Below are 19,839 nucleotides of genomic sequence, written 5' to 3'. Positions count from 1 at the left end.
TTGTATAGTTAAACTTATGCCTGACCTCCTCTTTATATTTACTTACAGATGCTCCAATTGACCCTTTACATATAATGCGATCTGCTGTTTCCAATGTCATTTGCTCCGTTGTGTTTGGTGAAAGATTTGACTATGAAGATCAAAAATTCTTGACCCTCTTGTCTTATATTAATGATATTTTCGTATTGATAAACTCCCGTTCAGGGCAGGTAAATATTACAAAATGTGTATTCTAAAATATTTTAGGGTATAATTTAATTAATATGAAATTACAGCTATAAAAAATTTCACTCCCAATGCCAACTTCTGCCTACATGGCTGGTGGATGTCAGTACTCTTTGACTGGCATCATAGATGTCTGAATCCTTGGAAGTAAAATGGAAAATAAGTTTTATTAAGCCATGTGTTAAAATATGGCAACTTTGCTGACGATGTTGCTTTAAAATTATCCTACAGTTTAGTGTCTACAGCTCCTGCACACACAATACAAATATATATATATATATATATATATATATATATATATATATATATGTTACTGTAAAAGTCAGAAGGACGGTAAAACCTAGGATTTACCAGTCAATCTGGACATTCACCGAGGCCGTCGGTAAAAGCCCAAAATGAAAAGTAAAATTGGACTTTTACCGGTGAAGTCTTGGTAAATGTTAACATTTCTCAACAGCGTTGGTAAAAGTCAGATGTATTCCATATAAACGAACGATTTTGGACTTTTACCTGGGCGATTTGGTAAATCTTTACATTTACCAGCATGTGTTGGTAAAAGTAACTTTGACTCACAGAACTCTGACTCTGACCAGCAGATGATGGTAGTAAAAGTTAACTAAACACAATTTCCATCTCTGATGAAGGCCTTAATCGTTATGGCTTACACTTTTTATTACACCCTTCTCAGCTACATTTACCAAGAAGCCGTGGTAAATGTGCACATTTACCAACTGCGCTTGGTTAAAGTCAGATGTTCCATCTTCACACCAGATATTTCTGACTTTTACCAACGCTGTTGAGAAATGTTAACATTTACCAAGACTTCACCGGTAAAAGTCCAATTTAACTTTTCATTTTGAGCTTTTCCTAGGTTTTACCGTCCTTCTGACTTTTACAGTAACAATATATATATATATATATATATATATATATATATATATATATATATATATATATATACAGCTTTGGCAAAAATTAAGAGACCACTGCAAATTTTCAGTATGTCTAATGTTTTAACTCAGGAAGAGTTCAGAAATCAATATTTTGTGGAATAACCATGATTTTTAATCACAGCTTTCATTCGTCTTGGCATGCTTTCCACCAGTCTTTCACACTGCTTTTTGGGAACCACTCCTGGTACAAAAATGTAAGCATTTCTTCCTTGTGTGATGGCTTGTGACTATCCATCTTCCTCTTGATTACATTCCAGAGGTTTTCAGTGGGGTTCAGGTCTGGAGATTGGGCTGCCCATGACAGGGACTTGATGTGTTGGTCCTTCATCCACACCTTGATTGACCTAGCTGTGTGGCATGGCGCATTGTCCTGCTGGAAAAAAACTGTCCTCAGAGTAGGGAAACATTGCCTGAGCAGAAGGAATCAGCTGTTTTTCCAGGATAATCTTGTATGCGGCTTGAGTCATACGTCCTCTGCGAAGAACAACCTGCCCAATTCCAGCCTTGCTGAAGTATCCCCAGATCATCAGCGATCCTCCACCAAATTTAACAGTGGGTGCAAGACACTGTGGCTTGTATGCCTTTCCAGGTCTTCGTGTAACTATTAGATGACCAGGATTGGCACAAGGTCCCCCAAAAGCAGTGTGAAAGACTGGTGGAAAGCATGCTATGACGCATGAAAGCTGTGATTAAAAATCATGGTTATCCCACAAAATATTGATTTCTGAACTCTTCCTGAGTTAAAACATTAGTATCCATGTTTGAAAATGATTATGGACTTGTTTTTCTTTTTTTTTTTTGCATTATTTGAGGTCTGCAAGCAATGCATTTTTCTGTTATTTTGACCATTTCTCATTTTCAGAAAATAAATACAAAATTTATTGTTTTAAACTTCGGAGACATGTTGTAAGCAGTTTCTAAAATAAAAGAACAATTTACATTTTAATCAAAAATATACCTATAAAGAGAAAAATTGGACAAACTGAAGATTTTGCAGTAGGCCAGAGCTATGTGTGTATATATATATATATATATATATATATATATATATATATATATATATATATATATATATATATATATATATATATACAGTATTTACTGCTCCAGAAAATAAAGGGAACACTTAAACAACAGAACTTTTTGTGGGATGAGTTGTACTTTTGAACGACACCATTGGTTTTACCATGTCGTGAACTAGGAGACGGGAAAAAAATTCCAAGTGCAATGAAATTGCAAAAAAAAAGTGCAATCCCACACTGGTTTTTTGTTTGGCTTTTTTGCTAGGTTTACTAAATGCTAAAACTGACCTGCCATTATGATTCTCCAGGTCATTACAAGTTCATAGACACCAAACATGTCTAGGTTCTTTTTATCTAAGTGGTGAAAAAAAATTCCAAAGATTACTAAAAAAAATAAAGAAATAAAAAACTGCGTTATTTTCCGATACTCGTTGCATCTCCATTTTTCGTGATCTCGGGTTGGGTGAGGGCTTATTTTTTGCGTGCCAAGCTGACTTTTTTTGTGCAGATACGATCTTTTGATCGTCCATTATTGCATTTTAATGCAATGCCGCTGCGACCAAAAAAAGTAATTCTGGCGTTTTGATTTTTGTCTCACTACGCCGTTTAGCGTATGTGTAGGTTTGATTTTTTTTTTTATTGTTTTATTTTGAATGGGGCGAAAGGGAGGTGATTTAAACTTTTATATATTTTTATTTTTTTTATATTTTTTTACTTTTTTTTAAATTTTGGCATGCTTCAATAGCCTGCATAGGAGGCTAGAAGCATCCATAGCCCGATTGGCTCTGCTACATGGAGGCGATGCTCAGATCGCCCCTATGTAGCAGAATTACAGCATTGCTATGAGCGCTGACCACAAGGTGGCACTCATAGCAATCTGACATCTACAACCATAGAGGTCTCAAGGAGACCTTTGGTTTTCATGATGACCCAATGCTGACCCTCAATCACGTGACGGGGTCAGCGGTGTGTGCATTTCCGGCCCGATGGCCGGAAGCGCGCGTTAAATGCCACTGTCAGAGATCGACAGCAGCATTTAACTAGTTAATAGGTGCGGGCGGATCGTGATTCTGCCTGCGCCTATTGTAATCACGTGTCTGCTGTTGTCTTAGGGCCTTTTGACGTCGGACATACTATCCGGTCCGATGTCAGAAAGGGGTTAAATTTTTCACTCTTTGTTTCATTGCAGCCATTTGGTAAATTCAGAAAAGGTTTTTTTTCACATTAATGTACACTCTGCACCCCATCTTGACTGAAAAAAACAGAAATGTAGACATTTTTGCAAATTGATTAAAAAAGAAAAACTGAAATATCCCATGGTCATACAGTTAGGTCCATATATATTTGGACAGAGACAACCTTTTTCTAATTTTGGTTATAGACATTACCACAATGAATTTTAAACAAAACAATTCAGATGCAGTTGAAGTTCAGACTTTCAGCTTTCATTTGAGGGTATCCACATTAAAATTGGATGAAGGGTTTAGGAGCTTCCGCTCCTTAACATGTGCCACCCTGTTTTTAAAGGGACCAAAAGTAATTGGACAATTGACTCCAAGGCTATTTCATGGACAGTTGTGGGCAATCCCTTCATTATGTCATTCTGAATTAAGCAGATAAAAGGCCTGGAGTTGATTTGAGGTGTGGTGCTTGCATTTGGAAGGTTTTGCTGTGAAGTAAACATGCGGTCAAAGGAGCTCTCCATGCAGGTGAAACAAGCCATCCTTAAGCTGCGAAAACAGAAAAAAACCCATCTGAAAAATTGCTACAATATTAGGAGTGGCAAAATCTACAGTTTGGTACATCCTGAGAAAGAAAGAAAGAAAGCACTGGTGAACTCATCAATGCAAAAAGACCTGGGTGCCCACGAAAGACAACAGTGGTGGATGATCGCAGAATAATCTCCATGGTGAAGAAGAAACCTCTTCACAACAGCCAACCAAGTGAACAGCACTCTCCAGGAGGTCGGCGTATCAATATCCAAATCTACCATAAAGAGAAGACTGCATGAAAGTAAATACAGAGGGTTCACTGCACGGTGCAAGTAACTCGTAAGCATCAAGAATAAAAAGGCTATACTGGACTTTGCTAAAAAACATCTAAAAAAGCCAGCACAGTTCTGGAAGAACATTCTTTGGACAGATGAAACCAAGATCAACCTCTACCAGAATGATGGAAAGAGAAAAGTATGGTGAAGGCGTGGTACAGCTCATGATCCAAAGCATACCACATCATCTGTAAAACACGGCGGAGGCAGTGTGATGGCTTGGGCATGCATGGCTGCCAGTGGCATTGGGTCACTAGTGTTTATTGATGATGTGACACAGGACAGAAGCAGCCGAATGAATTCTGAGGTATTCAGAGCCATACTGTGTGCTCAGATCCAGCCAAATGCAGCCAAACTGGTTGGTTGTCGTTTCATACTACAGATGGACAATGACCCAAAACATAAAGCCAAAGCAACTCAGAAGTTTATTAAAGCAAAGAAGTGGAATATTCTTGAATGGCCAAGTCAGTCACCTGATCTGAACCCAATTGAGCATGCATTTCACTTGTTATAGACTAAACTTCAGACAGAAAGGCCCATAAACAAACAGCAACTGAAAACCACTGCAGTGAAGGCCTGGCAGAGCATCAAAAAGGAGGAAACACAGCGCCTGGTGATGTCCATGAGTTCAAGACTTCAGGCAGTCATTGCCAACAAAGGATTTTCAACCAAGTACTAGAAATGAACATTTTATTTACAATTATTTAATCTGTCCAATTACTTTTGGTCCCTTTAAAAACAGGGTGGCACATATTAAGGAGCTGAAACTCCTAAACCCTTCATCCAATTTTAATGTGGATACCCTCAAATGAAAGCTGAAAGTCTGAACTTCAACTGCATCTGAATCGTTTTGTTTAAAATTTATTGTGGTAATGTCTAGAACCAAAATTAGAATAATGTTGTCTCTGTCCAAATATATATGGACCTAACTGTAAGTATACAGACCCTTTGCTCGGTATTGAGTAGAAGCACCTGTTTGAGCTAGTACAGCCATGAGTCTTCTTGGAATTGATGCAACAAGTTTTTCACACCTGGATTTGGGGATCCTCTGCCATTTTTCCTTGCAGATCCTCTCCAGTTCTGTCAGGCTGGATGGTGAATGTTGGTGAAGCATTAGTGACTGGGCTAATGTCGGTTGCGTGATTCCCCATAGTGTCTAGTTTATAAATCAGATTTTCATACCTTGTACACTGATATACAGTACATCTCTGGGTCATCGGAGATCAATTTGACCAAGGTGATTAATGAACATGACACTGAAGCAACAAAATAATAGTCATTGTCACGGATTTACTGTGACAGAGAAGAGCCAGAAGACAGCAGCGTCTGATTTTTCCTACTCCTACACTGATTAGAAGCACTTTAACTTCATTTTAACTGTGTAAAGTTATTTTGGCAGTGCATGGGTTAATCTGCTCAGTTGAGAGCTCCTGGAGAGTTAAGGCTCTCAGCTGTGCACTGTTAGCCACTCCCATCTCCTATATATTCTGGGTCCTCGCTGGCATTCATTGTCAGAGCTAGCCTATGCTGGAGGATGTTGTTGATTATTATTGGAGAAGACGTTTTATGGATTTATCTGTGACCGTTGCTAGGTTTTGAATGTGTGATAAATCCCTTTCTTCTACTTTGATTTAACCCCATCCTCCACTCCCAGGTGCATTCCTTTGTTATATGTGTGAGTATATTTGTATGTTTGGTATTTTTTGTTACCCCTGTTACTATGGTACACTAATAATCCTCTCTTCCCTTGGTGGGGTAAGGGTACAGACAGAGGGCAGATTCAGGAGCAAAGGCAAGGTACGTGGACCCGGCGTCTTCACTATCAGAAGTAATCCGTGAAGCAGGGTGAGTTAGGGTGTCCCTAGCGCTAGGGCATGTAAGAGCCCCTGGTCCCGAGACACCCGACTAAAGAGCTGTGATATCAATGTTTTTTATCTATCACTTCTTTCCTTAATTAGCTACTTACCATGTTCCCCATCATAATGCCTTACATTCCTGGCCCTCATCAGAGGTTCTTCAAAATGTTTGCCAACCTGAAACAACTTATTAAGGAGATGATAAATACCCATCAAGACACCCTGGATGAGAACTGTCCTCGGGACTTCATAGATTGCTTCCTCATAAAGATGAAAGAGGTGAGTGTGTAGATAATATTAGATCAGACCTTCCAGGGTCACATATTGCATGCAAAAAAAGTTCATAATAACCAAAATGCAACTAGCTTTGAAATTTTTGTGTTGAAATCAATCATCATAAAATCAATCATCATTTTGATTGCACTTGACTTACCTGCTATTTGGTCTTCAAAGGGTGTGTTCACACAGCGTATTTCTTTTTATTGCTGAGATTTTTAAGAAGGAACTCTTCAAAACCCACAAGTTTTGATCAGAGAGTTGGAGACTTTCTACCCCAAAACCTCAGCGAAAAAAAAAGTCATTGTGAACACACTCAGAGTGTGTAAGAAAATTTTTGTCCGTTTTTGATCATTAAAAAAGTGGTGAATTCTAATTTTTAGGAAAAGAAGAATCCAGACACAGAATTTCATCAGGAGAATCTACAGGCTACGATCATAGATTTATTCATTGCTGGAACAGAGACGACAAGTATGACGTTGAGATATAGTTTCCTCATATTCATGAAATATCCAGAAATACAAGGTGATGATTTAAATTTATTTAACTAATGCCTATTGATATTATATAATATGCTCCCCGTGTACAGAAGTAATGGTCTGAATGGGCCCAAAATCCTGATACATAAACAAAACACTTGGATTCAAAATAGTGGTTGCCTTATTAGCAACATTTTTCTATTGTTACTGCTTTTTTTCCCTAGTATTGAACTAGTCAACCAATGTCACTGTAATGTTCCTCCAGCCACAGCCTGGCATACATTTCCATTGTAATTTACTCCACTTTTTATGTTATAACTTTATATTATATTTATAAGAAATATAACATGTCTTTAAAGGGAATCTGTCACCACTTTTTTGGCATAACATGTAAAAATATCATTCAATTTAGTGTTACCTATGCATTATAACAGTACTTTTGATATCCCTTGACTCCTCACCTTTGAGCAATAAATACCGTTTTTATTCCTCCGGCAGTGTATGTAAATCTGCTTGGTCCGGTCCAATGGGCGGAGCTTATTGTTAGTCTCTCCCCCCTCCTGTCTTGCTCTACGCAATTCTTTCGGGTATTTCCTGGCTTCGCGTACTGTTACCGCGGTCTTTCTCAAACGGTCTTTCGTGAGAGCGCAGTATGCTTTGCCCAACAGTGGAAACTTTTGAAATTCAAATTCAGCAGCTTTAAATTTTCATCAAAATGTGATTTGTAGGTTGACCAATTGTCCTGCAAGATGTGTATAACACCCTGAAATATGTTAGGACTGTATTCTACTTTTTCCAGCTCATAAGCTCAGACATAACTTTAGTAATATCAAAGTGACTTTCATATATATGGGTAAATGGATGGAAACCATTCTTCACTGCTGTTTTGTCATACAAAACTTACTGTACAGAATATTGAGGAATTTTTGGCTTTATTTCCCTATTTCATTGCTAAAATCTGTGACATCCTTTCACTCAATAGGCTAACTCCACATTGATTGCTGCATTTCTTACCTCAGCTTTTGTACATGCTATGATATTGTTAGGCTCAGCTGAAATGGTGGAACCTCTGAGCCCAAGTTCTGGGTGAACATATGGGCCATGGGTGTCATTGCAGCAGGTGAGGCACATAGCAGAGGAAATAGGGATCTCAGGCTAACAGGAGACTTGGGAAAAGGTACCAGAGGTACTTGAAGCTGCAAGCAGAGAAGAGATGGCCTGGAGACTGCAGACAGGTAGCAGAGGTCCTGGAATCTGCAGGCAGACTGGAGACAGGTACACTAAAGTGTCAAGATTCCTCTACTCAGTGTTCTGATTGCTTTTGACCTTTCCTGACACCTAAGCACTGCAGTACTTTGCTCTGCCCCCAACAGCCCTGGCTGCACAGTACGGAGGTGAGGGGGATTCTCTCTGCACTCTTGGAACAAGTGTCTCATTAAGAGAGTGGTTGAGGGCACAGGTGAAGGCCCTAAAGGAGTTGGAGAAGCCAGATGCAGTGGAAGAAGTGTTGGATACAGAGTTTTGTCCCCCGAGCCTTGGGGATTCCAAGACGTGTGGAGTAGCCCCAACAGCCACCAGAGTCACCCAGTGTCCAGTTACCAGGATGTAATGCCCCTTCCAATGTTTGCTCATCCAGCTGTCAGTGGTGAAATGCACCCTGGCAGACATAGATTTTTTGGGTGATGTTGTCTGCAACATGCTGGTGTAGCGTAGGCACAGCTTTCTTAGAGAAGTAATGGCGACTGGGCAACTGGTACTGGAGGACTGTGATGGCCATCTACTTTTGGAAACTAGCTGTATCCAACAGGCAGAACAGCAGCATTTCTGTGGCTAACAGATTGGAGATGGTGGAGTTCAAGTTCTTAGCTTTAGCATGTGTAGGAGGAAACATTATTTTATGTGACCACAACTGCAGGACCGAGAGTTGTCTGCTGTGCTGAGAGAAGGTGGAGTAAAGTGACCAGGACAAACTGCTGGACTGATAGTGAGGTGCAGGCGGAGAAGTTATCATGGGATGATAAAGATGTGTTGTGCTAGGTGACACAAAAACATCAGGCAGGCTCTCAATCACCCCAACTGTAGCGAGTAAACAAGTGGAGTTTCTGCCGCCAGAAACCTGTGTGAGGACAATCAGCATGGTAATGGTCAGGAGGAAGAAGCTGCAGATGTGGTTGATGGGATGGCCAGTGGTTGACGATTCCCCCTAGTCCAAATTTTAGGGCAATGAACCCCTCTGAACTGCAGACTCACGACCGGTGTTAACCACAGTTAGAGTTGTGGCTGAGGATGCAGTGCTTGTCGTGGTTGCATTACTCCATATCTGTGCAGGAAGTCACAATGTAGCCTCCTCATCATCCTCCTCCACCACTTCTGCTGAGCTACTCAACTACTTACCTCTTGGTTCACACCAAGTGCGATCTACAACATCATCATCATCCTCTCTGTTCTCCCACTTCTCATCCTGAGAGTTACCCTCTTACTCTTCCTGCCCTGACACCACCAGAACGTACACATATTAAGTTATTACAAAACAAAAAAAATGAAAAAAATATTACAATTCGCCACTCATTTTTCGATTTTTGACCAAATGTTGCTGACTTTAAAGAAAAATGCTCGGGAAATCAAACACGAATCCGAATGTGCTACACTCGTGCTGAATTTGAGATTGGCGAACATTTTCCAGTAATTTATTAAGTAATATATTTTAGTAATTATGGTTTCCATCCCCATTTTGGAAAATATTGTAGGATGCGTTCTGGCTGTCTTGTAGTAGAAATTGCCATACAGAAACTTTGAGATGTCTGGAGGAAGGTTTAAAAATTTTAGGGTGACTCAGCTTCGCCATAAACTGAAGGTGAATAAGAAACGTTCAACAAGTTTCATATTCAAAGTGGGTTTGGTTTTTGTCATCCAAAATTTTAAGTTGAAAATGACATCAGCAAATGAGATGTTGGAGGCAGTTAATGCAGTGGTATTTAGATTAAAACTTCCACCCTCTCTTCGCATCCTGAATGTGTTCTTCAAATCTCTGCTAAAAGAGTTAAACACTTTAGTGTTGTCTGCCATGTCCCCACCTCCTCCGGTTTGTGTCAATGGAATTCTAGAGAACAAGGTACAGAGATTGTGAATTCTCGAAGGGTTCTTAATATCCTGTTCATTGGAGGGGATATGGGCACAAGAATAGATCCTGGGTGCTGGATCATTCTGTGAAGGTGGATCATTTGGTCACGGTCTTCCATCGTAGGCTTCCTGGCAAACCTGGGGCTTCAGAAGAGAGAAGAGGGGGCACTGTTACAATTTCTCCACTCAGTGTGATGAGTGAAAGCTCAGCCATCCAATCAGGAGCAGAGGTATGGTGAGTTGTCAATACTGTGATGGAGAGTCCAGTTACCCAGTTATCAGAGCTGGGGCGTGTTGGGTTTCCTACAGGTGTCTCCTGTTCCGAGTGATTCCCTGGCTATTTAGCTGGTTATCTGACTCTGATTACTGCCAATTGTAGCCTTAGCTCAGTGGTGCATGTTTGCCTTGTTCTTCAGTATACTGCCTCTGATTCATTGCTGCAAGATCTTGGACCTTGAAACTGACCCTCCATTTGCTTAGCTCCTTTGCTTTGATCTGATACCTTCATGGAGTTCTGACTTTGGTCTGTGGCCTGACTACACCTTTACCTTACCCATTGGTATGTAATGAATCCTCTTGGTATCTCAGCACGGGCCTCTTGACTACCCAGCATCACAACTCATCCATGAGTAGTGACTTGAATCACAAAAGTTTTAATACCAAGACAAAGGTGTCTGTCTTGGTGAGCCTTACATAGGCCCAGGTAGATAATGACATGGGATCATGCTGGGCCATCTGCAAAGCCCTGGAGCACAGCAGGATTTACCGGGATGAGGGAAGCAAAGCCTGGATTCAGGATACGTGCGTAACTTGTTGTGTTATATTATGTGATCTGCTATACTATGTGATGGCTTCGAGGCATTATTGGGAAGAATGCCTTGTCGCCCGAGGTCAATTTTCTGATTGAAGGAATCTTCTGCATTCTGTAAAATAACTGTAGACATTTTTGGCAATTCGCTTAAATCAAATAGTAACTGTCTGAATATACCAGGAACTGCAAAATTTAATTCCAAGTCTATTCACAACTGGTGATGGGCAAATGCTAGGGTTGAGCGAAACGGATCGGTCATTTTCATAAGTCGCTGACTTTTTGAAAAGTCGGGTTTCATGAAACCCGACCCGATCCCTGGGTGGGGTCGGCCACGCGGTACGCGACTTTCACGCCAAAGTCGCGTTTCAATGACGCTAAAAGCGCCATTTCTCAGCCAATGAAGGTGGACGCAGAGTGTGGGCAGCATGATGACATAGATCTCAGTCCCCACCATCTTAGAGAAGGGCATTGCAGTGATTGGCTTGCTTTCTGCGGCGTCACAGGGGCTATAAAGGGGCGTTCCCGCCGACCGCCATCTTACTGCTGCTGATCTGAGCATAGGGAGAGGTGCCGCTTCATCAGAAGCAGGGATAGCGTTAGGCAGGGTACATTCACCCCCAAACCGCTTGTGCTGTAGCGATTTCCACTGTCCAACACCACCTTTTGTTTTCAGGGACAGTGGGAGCTACATTTTTTTTCCCTCAGCGCTGTAGCTCATTGGGCTGCCCTAGAAGGCTCCCTGACAGCTGCATTGCTGTGTGTACGCCGCTGTGCAAACCAACTGCTTTTTTCAAAGCACAAATCCTGTTGTTCCTTCCTTTCTGCACAGCTATCTTGTTTGTTTGTCCACACTTTTGTTTTTTTTTGTGCAGCTGTCCACTCCTTTTTATTGCTGCCTGCTATACCTTGCTGAGATTACTGCAGGGAGATAGTAATTGTAGGACAGTCCCGTTTTTTTTTTTTTTTTAAATTGTCCCTGAAAAAAAAAAAATAGTGAGAGATTAAGATTGGCATTTCTGCTTGAGTGCCGGTCCTGTGTGTGCCATCTATCTGAAATTATTGGGGCACATAAAACCTAGTGTGTCATACTGGGCATTTTTTTTTTTTTTTTAAATTGTCCCTGAAAAAAAAAAAAATAGTGAGAGATTAAGATTGGCATTTCTGCTTGAGTGCCGGTCCTGTGTGTGCCATCTATCTGAAATTATTGGGCCACAGAAAACCTAGTGTGTAACATTGGGCCTGATTTTCCTTTCAGTGTCAGCCATATATAAAGGTATATATAAATCCTACAGAAGTTTGAGTTCACCTTATAAGTTGTTTTACAGTAACAAATACCGTTACTTTGCTTACGTTTTGCAAACAATGAGGAAGTCTGGTGGAAGAGGTCGTGGCCGTGGGCGGTCATTGTCAGCTGGTAATGATGGTAGTGGTGGTGGAGCATCAGGTGGTCATGGTAAAAGCAATACAGCACCTAAGTCTCGAGTTGTTGAGCCAGGTTCGTCGTCTGGCTACACAAGGCCTCGAACGCTCCCTTTTCTGGAAGTAGGAAAACCGCTTTTAAAGCCGGAGCAGCAAGAAAAAGTTTTGGCTTTCCTTGCTGACTCAGCCTCTAGCTCTTTTGCCTCCTCTTCTGGAACTGGTAAATGTAAAAGCAGCGTGTCCTTAGTGGATGTTCACGGTCAGGGAGAAGTCGCATCCTTGTCATCTTCAGCAAGAACAACAGAGAAGGATGCATCTGGCGACACAACGGGTTACTCCATGGAGCTCTTTACACATACCGTTCCTGGGTTAGAAAGTGAAACAGTTAACAGGCCATGCCCATTAGAAGTTGAATCGGACATGGAGTGCACAGATGCACAGCCACAGCCAGATTACTATGCTGTTCCTTTGACTCAGACCAGAACATTGCCCTCGCAGTGTACCGAGCCAGAATCAAACCCAGCTGAGACTATGGTGCCCCATCACGAACGCTATACCACCGGCTTACACGGTGACACAGACGAAGTTGCACACGAGATAGAAGAGGAGGTCATAGATGACCCAGTTGTTGACCCCGATTGGCAGCCATTGGGGGAACAGGGTGCAGGCGGCAGTAGTTCTGAAGCGGAGGAGGAGGAGACGCAGCAGGCATCAACATCGCAACAGGTTCCATCTGCCGGGCCCGTATCTGGCCAAAAACGCGTGGCAAAGGCAAAACCAGTTGTAGGACAGTGTGGCCATCCAGTTAAAGCAGCTCAGTCTGCAATGCCTGAAAAGGTATCCGATAGTAGAAAGAGTGCAGTCTGGCATTTTTTTAAACAACATCCAAATGATCAGCGCAAAGTAATCTGTCAAAAATGTTCAACTACCTTAAGCAGAGGTCATAATCTAAAAAGTCTAAATACAAGTTGCATGCATAGACATTTAACCACCATGCATTTGCAAGCCTGGACTAACTACCAAATGTCCCTTAAGGTTGTAGCACCCTCGGCGAATGAAGCTAGTCAGCAACGCTACATCTCTTCCGTCACTGTAAGCCCACCATTTCCCGCACCCACTTCAGTATCTGTGCAGGTTTCGTCGCTAGGCCAAAGCAGTCAGGGAATCACCAGGTTTGTAGTAGGAAACACTGCATGTAGGGCAACGGCAAGAATACCATCTCCAACCCTCTCTCAGTCTGGCATGTCCACCGGCACCCCCGCTAGTTCCACGATCTCCAGCTCTCCAGTCCAGCTCACCCTACATGAGACTCTCGTTAGAAAAAGGAAGTACTCATCCTCGCATCTGCGTACACAGGGTTTGAACACCCACATTGCTAGACTAATCTCGTTAGAGATGATGCCCTACCGGTTAGTTGAAAGCGAAGCTTTCAAAGCCCTGATGGACTACGCTGTACCACGCTACGAGCTACCCAGTCGACACTTCATTTCGAGAAAAGCCATCCCAGCCCTCCACCACCATGTTAAAGAGTGCATCGTCCATGCACTCAGGCAATCTGTGACTACAAAGGTGCACCTGACAACAGATGCATGGACCAGTAGGCATGGCCAGGGATGTTACGTGTCCATCACGGCACACTGGGTGAATGTGGTGGATGCAGGGTCCACAGGGGACAGCAATATTGGGACAGTTCTGCCTAGCCCACGGTCTAGGAAACAGTTGGCTGTAGGCGTTCGCCCCCCCTCCTCCTCCTCCTCGTTCTCCTGCAGAAGCGAGAGCTCGTCCACAGACCGCAGTCACACAACCACTCCATCCGCAGCTGCCACTGTTGCACACCAGGTGTCCCATTATGGGACAGCTAGTGGCAAGCGTCAGCAGGCTGTATTGGCAATGAAGTGTTTGGGTGACAACAGACACACCGCGGAAGTTCTGTCCGAGTTCTTGCAGAAAGAAACTCAGTCATGGCTGGGCACTGTACATCTTGAGGCAGGCAAGGTAGTGAGTGATAACGGAAGGAATTTTATGGCTGCCATAGCCCTTTCCCAACTGAAACACATTCCTTGCCTGGCTCACACCTTAAACCTGGTGGTGCAGTGCTTCCTGAAAAGTTATCCGGGGTTACCCGACCTGCTCCTCAAAGTGCGCAGACTTTGCTCGCATATCCGCCGTTCGCTCGTACACTCCAGCCGTATGCAGAACTATCAGCGGTCTTTGAACCTTCCCCAGCATCGCTTAATCATCGATGTTGCAACAAGGTGGAACCCAACACTGCACATGCTTCAGAGACTGTGCGAACAGAGGCGTGCTGTTATGTATTTGTGGGAGGATACACATACACGGGCAGGCAGTTGGATGGCAGACATGGAGTTGTCAGGTGTGCAGTGGTCGAAGGTACAAGACCTGTGTCAAGTCTTTCAGTGTTTTGAGGAATGCACACGGCTGGTTTGTGCAGACAACGCCGTAATAAGCATGAGCATCCCCCTAATGCGTCTGCTGATGCAAAGTTTGATGCACATTAAGGAGCAGGTGTCTGCAGCCGAGGAAGAGGAAAGCCTTGATGACAGTCAGCCATTGTCTGGTCAGGGCAGTCTACAGGACGAGGTAGCGGGCGAAGAGGAGGAGGACGAGGAGGATGATGGGGATGAGTATTTTTTAAATGAGGAAGCTTCCCCGGGGCCAATGGAAATTGGTGGCGTGGCAAGGCCGGGTTCAGGTTTTTTGAGGGAGACAAGTGACGTAGATTTGCCTGTAACTGCCCGTCAAACCAGCACAACCGCAGATTTGACAACTGGAACTTTGGCCCACATGGCGGATTATGCCTTATGTATCCTCAAAAGGGACCCACGCATTATTAAAATGATGACCGATGACGATTACTGGTTGGCCTGCCTCCTTGATCCTCGCTATAAAGGCAAATTGCAAAATATTATGCCACATGAGAACCTCGAACAAATATTAGCAACCAAACAAGCAACTCTTGTAGACCGTTTGATTCAGGCATTCCCAGCACACAGCGCCGGTGATGGTTCTCACACGAGCTGCAGGGGGCTACAGGGCAGAGGTGTTAGAGGTGCACAAATCAGAAGTGGCATTGGACAGAGAGGTTTTCTGACCAGGTTGTGGAGTGATTTTGCAATGACCGCAGACAGGACAGGTACTGCAGCATCTATTCAAAGTGACAGGAGACAACATTTGTCCAGTATGGTTACTAACTATTTTTCATCCCTTATCGATGTTCTCCCTCAACCGTCATTCCCATTTGATTACTGGGCATCCAAATTAGACACCTGGCCTGAATTGGCAGAATATGCATTGCAGGAGCTTGCTTGCCCAGCAGCTAGTGTGCTATCAGAAAGAGTATTCAGTGCTGCTGGTTCAATATTAACCGAAAAAAGGACTCGTCTGGCTACCCAAAATGTTGATGATCTAACCTTCATAAAAATGAACCACTCCTGGATTTCAAATTATTTTGCCCCACCTTTCCCGGCTGACATCTGGCTTTCCTATAAAAAGGTCTTGCTTGTGGACTGGTCTTACTGAGTGTTCCAATCTCTTAATTTGCAGCAGCTGTTTGTCCAGCATACGACATGTTTACACCTCCCTAAATGGGAAAACTTTCCCCACGGGGCCGTGGTCTCGTCACTTGGCGCAAGCACCCGTTAGAGTGCCGTTTGTCTGAAGAGCTGGGTGTGCCCGCTTTTGGTCGACGGCACTGCCACTGGGTCCCTCATAGTACAATAAAGTGTCTCTGGCGGTGGTGGCGCGCAACCAACGTCAGACACACCGTTGTAACATGAGGGGCCCTGGGCCTGTACCGCCGGCTACAAGAGTCCCCCCCCCAGCTCAAACTGTGCTCTACCACGTGCAAAATTATCTCTCACAGCTCCAACAATGTTTAGTCTATGTGCTGACATCCTTCAATGCCTGGCACTGACAATACCAATTTGTTGACATGTATGATGCTAGTTAAAATAGTCAGGGTCAGTGTCCTATATTGACACCAGTAAATACTTAGTGCCAAATTACTATGTCTGAAACTCAGCAGAGGAGCCCACCCCTGTACCTAAGTATGCCACATTTTTTTTGTTTTGTTTTGTTGTTTTGCGAGACATTAACATCTATTTATTTTTTGGGAGTACTAACTGTGTCAGACACTCCTTCCAATCATCCTCCGCTGACCACACTAATGCTGCCTGTGTACCCCTGCAAGATAATTCAAACTGCATTGAGCCTAATGTTTTTTATTTTGGGCCTACTAAGTCTGTCTGCGGTCCCTCCTTCCAATTGTCCTCCGCTGACCACACCAATGCTGCCTGTGTACCCCTGCGAGATAACTCTAAGTGCCTTGAGCCTATTTTTATTTATTTTAGGCCTAGTAAGTCTGTCTGCTGTCCCTCCTTGCAATCGTCCTCCGCTGACCACACCAATGCTGCCCGTGTACCCCTGGAACCTATTTTAAAGTGCATATAGCCACTTTTTTTTAATTGTAGGCGTACTAAGTCTGTCTGCGGTCCCTCCTTCCAATAGTCCTCCACTGACCACACCAATGCTGCCCGTGTACCCCTGGAACCTATTTTAAAGTTCATAGAGCCTATTTTTTTATTTTATTTAATATTCATAAAGCCATGATGGACTACGCTGTACCACGCTACGAGCTACCCAGCCGACACTTCTTTTGCGAGAAAAGCCATCCCAGCCCTCCACCAGCATGTAAAAGACCGCATTGTCCATGCACTCTGGCAATCTGTGAGTACAAAGGTGCCCCTGACAACAGACGCATGGACCAGTAGGCATGGCCACGGAAGGTTACGAGTCCATTACGGCGCAATGGGTTAATGTGGTGGATGCATGGTCCACAGGGGACAGCCTACTAAGTCTGTCTGCAGTCCCTAATTCAAATTGTCCTCAATTCAGGCTTTCGGGCTTTTTTAAAAAATAGGAAACTGCATTTGGGCTACTAGTTTGGTTGGAGCCTACTAGTGGTGTCTGCCGCTGCCTGCTGTTCTCCTACACGACTAGCTTCAATCTTCAGGCTTTCGGGCCATTTTTAAAAATAGGAAACTGCATTTGGGCTACTAGTTTGGTTGGGGCCTACTAGCGGTGTCTGCCGCTGCTTGCTGTTCTCCTACACGACTAGCTTCAATCTTCAGGCTTTTGGGCTATTTTTAAAAATAGGAAACTGCATTTGGGCTACTTGTTTGGTTGGGGCCTGCTAACGGTGTGTGCCGCTGCTTGTAGTTCTCCTACATGACTAGCTTCAATCTTCAGGCTTTCGGGCTATTTTTAAAAATGGGAAACTGCATTTGGGCTACTAGTTTGGTTGGGGCCTACTACCTGTGTCTGCCGCTCCTTGGTCTTCTCCACTTTGCAAAGACTAGCTTCAATCTTCAGGCTTTAGGGCTATTTTTTAAGATAGGAAACTGCATTTGGGCTACTAGTTTGGTTAGGGCCTACTAACGGTGTCTGCCGCTCCTTGGTGTTCTCCACTTTGCAAAGACTAGCTTCAACCTTCAGGCTTTAGGGCTATTTTTTAAAATAGGAAACTGCATTTGGGCTACTAGTTTGGTTGGGGCCTACTAACGGTGTCTGCCGCTCCTGGGTGTTCTCCTCCTCCTGGGTGTTCTCCAGGTTTCCTTGTCTGAGCTTCAACCTTCAGGCTCTCATTAAGTAGTTGTTTAGATAACACAGCATTAGGCCTACTAGTTTGGTTGGGGCCTACTAACGGTGTCTGCCACTCCTGGATGTTCTCCTCCTCCTGGGTGTTCTCCTCCTCCTGGGTGTTCTCCAGGTTTCCTTGTCTGAGCTTCAACCTTCAGGCTCTCATTAAGTAGTTGTTTAGATAGCACAGCATTAGGCCTACTAGTTTGGTTGGGGCCTACTAACGGTGTCTGCCGCTCCTGGGTGTTCTCCTCCTCCTGGGTGTTCTCTTCCTGGGTGTTCTCCTCCTCCTGGGTGTTCTCATCCAGGTTTCCTTGTCTGAGCTTCAACCTTCAGGCTCTCATTAAGTAGTTGTTTAGATAACACAGCATTAGGCCTACTAGTTTGGTTGGGGCCTACTAACTGTGTCTGCCGCTCCTGGGTGTTCTCCTCCTCCTGGGTGTTCTCCTCCCCCTGGGTGTTCTCCTCCTCCTTTGTGTTCTCCTCCAGGTTTCCTTGTCTGAGCTTCAACCTTCAGGCTCTCATTAAGTAGTTGTTTAGATAACACTGCATTAGGCCTACTAGTTTGGTTGGGGCCTACTAACGGTGTCTGCTGCTCCTGGGTGTTCTCCTCCTCCTGGTTGTTCTCCTCCAGGTTTCCTTGTCTGAGCTTCAACCTTCAGGCTCTCATTAAGTAGTTGTTTAGATAACACAGCATTAGGCCTACTAGTTTGGTTGGGGCCTACTAACGGTGTCTGCCGCTCCTTGCTGTTCGCCTCCACTGAACAAAGCAGTGCCGCCTGTTTACTACTGTTACCAATTTTGAACTGCATTTAGCCTACTTACTTATTTGGGCCTACTCACTGTGTCAGCCTCTCATTACAGTTGTCCTCCACTGAACAAAGCAATGCCACCTGGTTAGTCCTGTTAAAACTTTTGAACTGCATTTAGCCAACTTTATTGTTTGGGCCTATATCTGTGTTTCCTCCTCATCGTGCCCATTGCCCAGCCAGTGCTACATAAGTCTGCTGGTACATTGACCCAGACCACTACATTCCCCTTGCATGCTACACAGCCAGAATCTGTCCCTGCTGAAAGTCAGGTTCCCCTTCCCGCATACTATACCACCTTACACGGGGACAAAGAGGAAGGTGCAGATGAAAGTGCTGGTTCCTTCATCAGGTGTGTGGGGAATACTCGTTGGCGACGTCACTGGCACAGGGCCCCTCATAGTACGCAAAAGTGTCGCTGCCGGTGGGAGGCACCCCCGCCGTGCAAACACACCCCCGTACTTTGAGGGGCCCTGTGCCAGTGCCAATGCCAAAGAGTGGGCCCCCCCTGCTTGCTCAGGATCACAGCACTTGCAAAGTTGAAATACTTACCTCTCCCTGCGCCACTGCCGTGACGTGGTACAGATTTCCTGGGCCCAAAAAATACTTGAACCAGCCCTACCCCCAACAACTTTAGCCAAATGACCCCCAATTTCCAATGCCTAACTATTATTATGAAGGAAATTAAGATTGACAAGCTTCATTAACAAGAATGGATGTTTTTGCCATTAAAATGGGCACTCTAGGTGTTTTCCTGGCCCCCACTCACTGCCGACTATGCTGCCCCATTGACTTGCATTGGGTTTCGTGTTTTGGCCGATCCCGACTTTACGAGATAATCGGCCGATTTCACTCGACCCGACTTTTGAGATAGTCGAGTTCCGCGAAACCCGACTCGACCCTAAAAAAGTCAAAGTCGCTCAACCCTAGCGAACGCAAATAAAGTTTGGGGTCTGTATCGGACACCTAGTGTCTGTGTACAGACTTTGAACGCGGACTTCTCCCGGAAGTCCGTGTTCCTGTTCGGGTTCGGCAGCTGGAACAAAGTTTGTTGAAAGGCTGCAGCATAGTTACCGTATATACTCACGTATAAGCTGAGATTTTCAGCCCATTTTTTTAGGCTGAAATGCCCCTCTCAGCTTATACTCGAGTCATTATCCAAGG

General features: G+C 43.9%; 1 protein-coding gene across 1 annotated transcript in view; it reads left to right on the top strand.

The window, feature by feature from the left end:
- The window catches only part of LOC143805912 (cytochrome P450 2C8-like), a 110,753-nt gene that overhangs the window by 54,040 nt on the left and 36,874 nt on the right, over window positions 1-19,839 (top strand). Inside the window, exons 4-6 of the mRNA XM_077285668.1 lie at window positions 49-209; window positions 6,206-6,382; window positions 6,763-6,904. Coding sequence (XP_077141783.1) covers window positions 49-209; window positions 6,206-6,382; window positions 6,763-6,904 — 480 coding nt within the window. The remainder of the gene's footprint in view (window positions 1-48; window positions 210-6,205; window positions 6,383-6,762; window positions 6,905-19,839) is intronic.

Source organism: Ranitomeya variabilis, chromosome 2, assembly GCF_051348905.1.
Source record: "Ranitomeya variabilis isolate aRanVar5 chromosome 2, aRanVar5.hap1, whole genome shotgun sequence".
In the NCBI taxonomy this organism is placed as follows: Eukaryota; Metazoa; Chordata; class Amphibia; order Anura; family Dendrobatidae; genus Ranitomeya; species Ranitomeya variabilis.
Note: the sequence above shows the minus strand (reverse complement) of the source record. Positions and strands in the feature narration are given on the sequence as shown.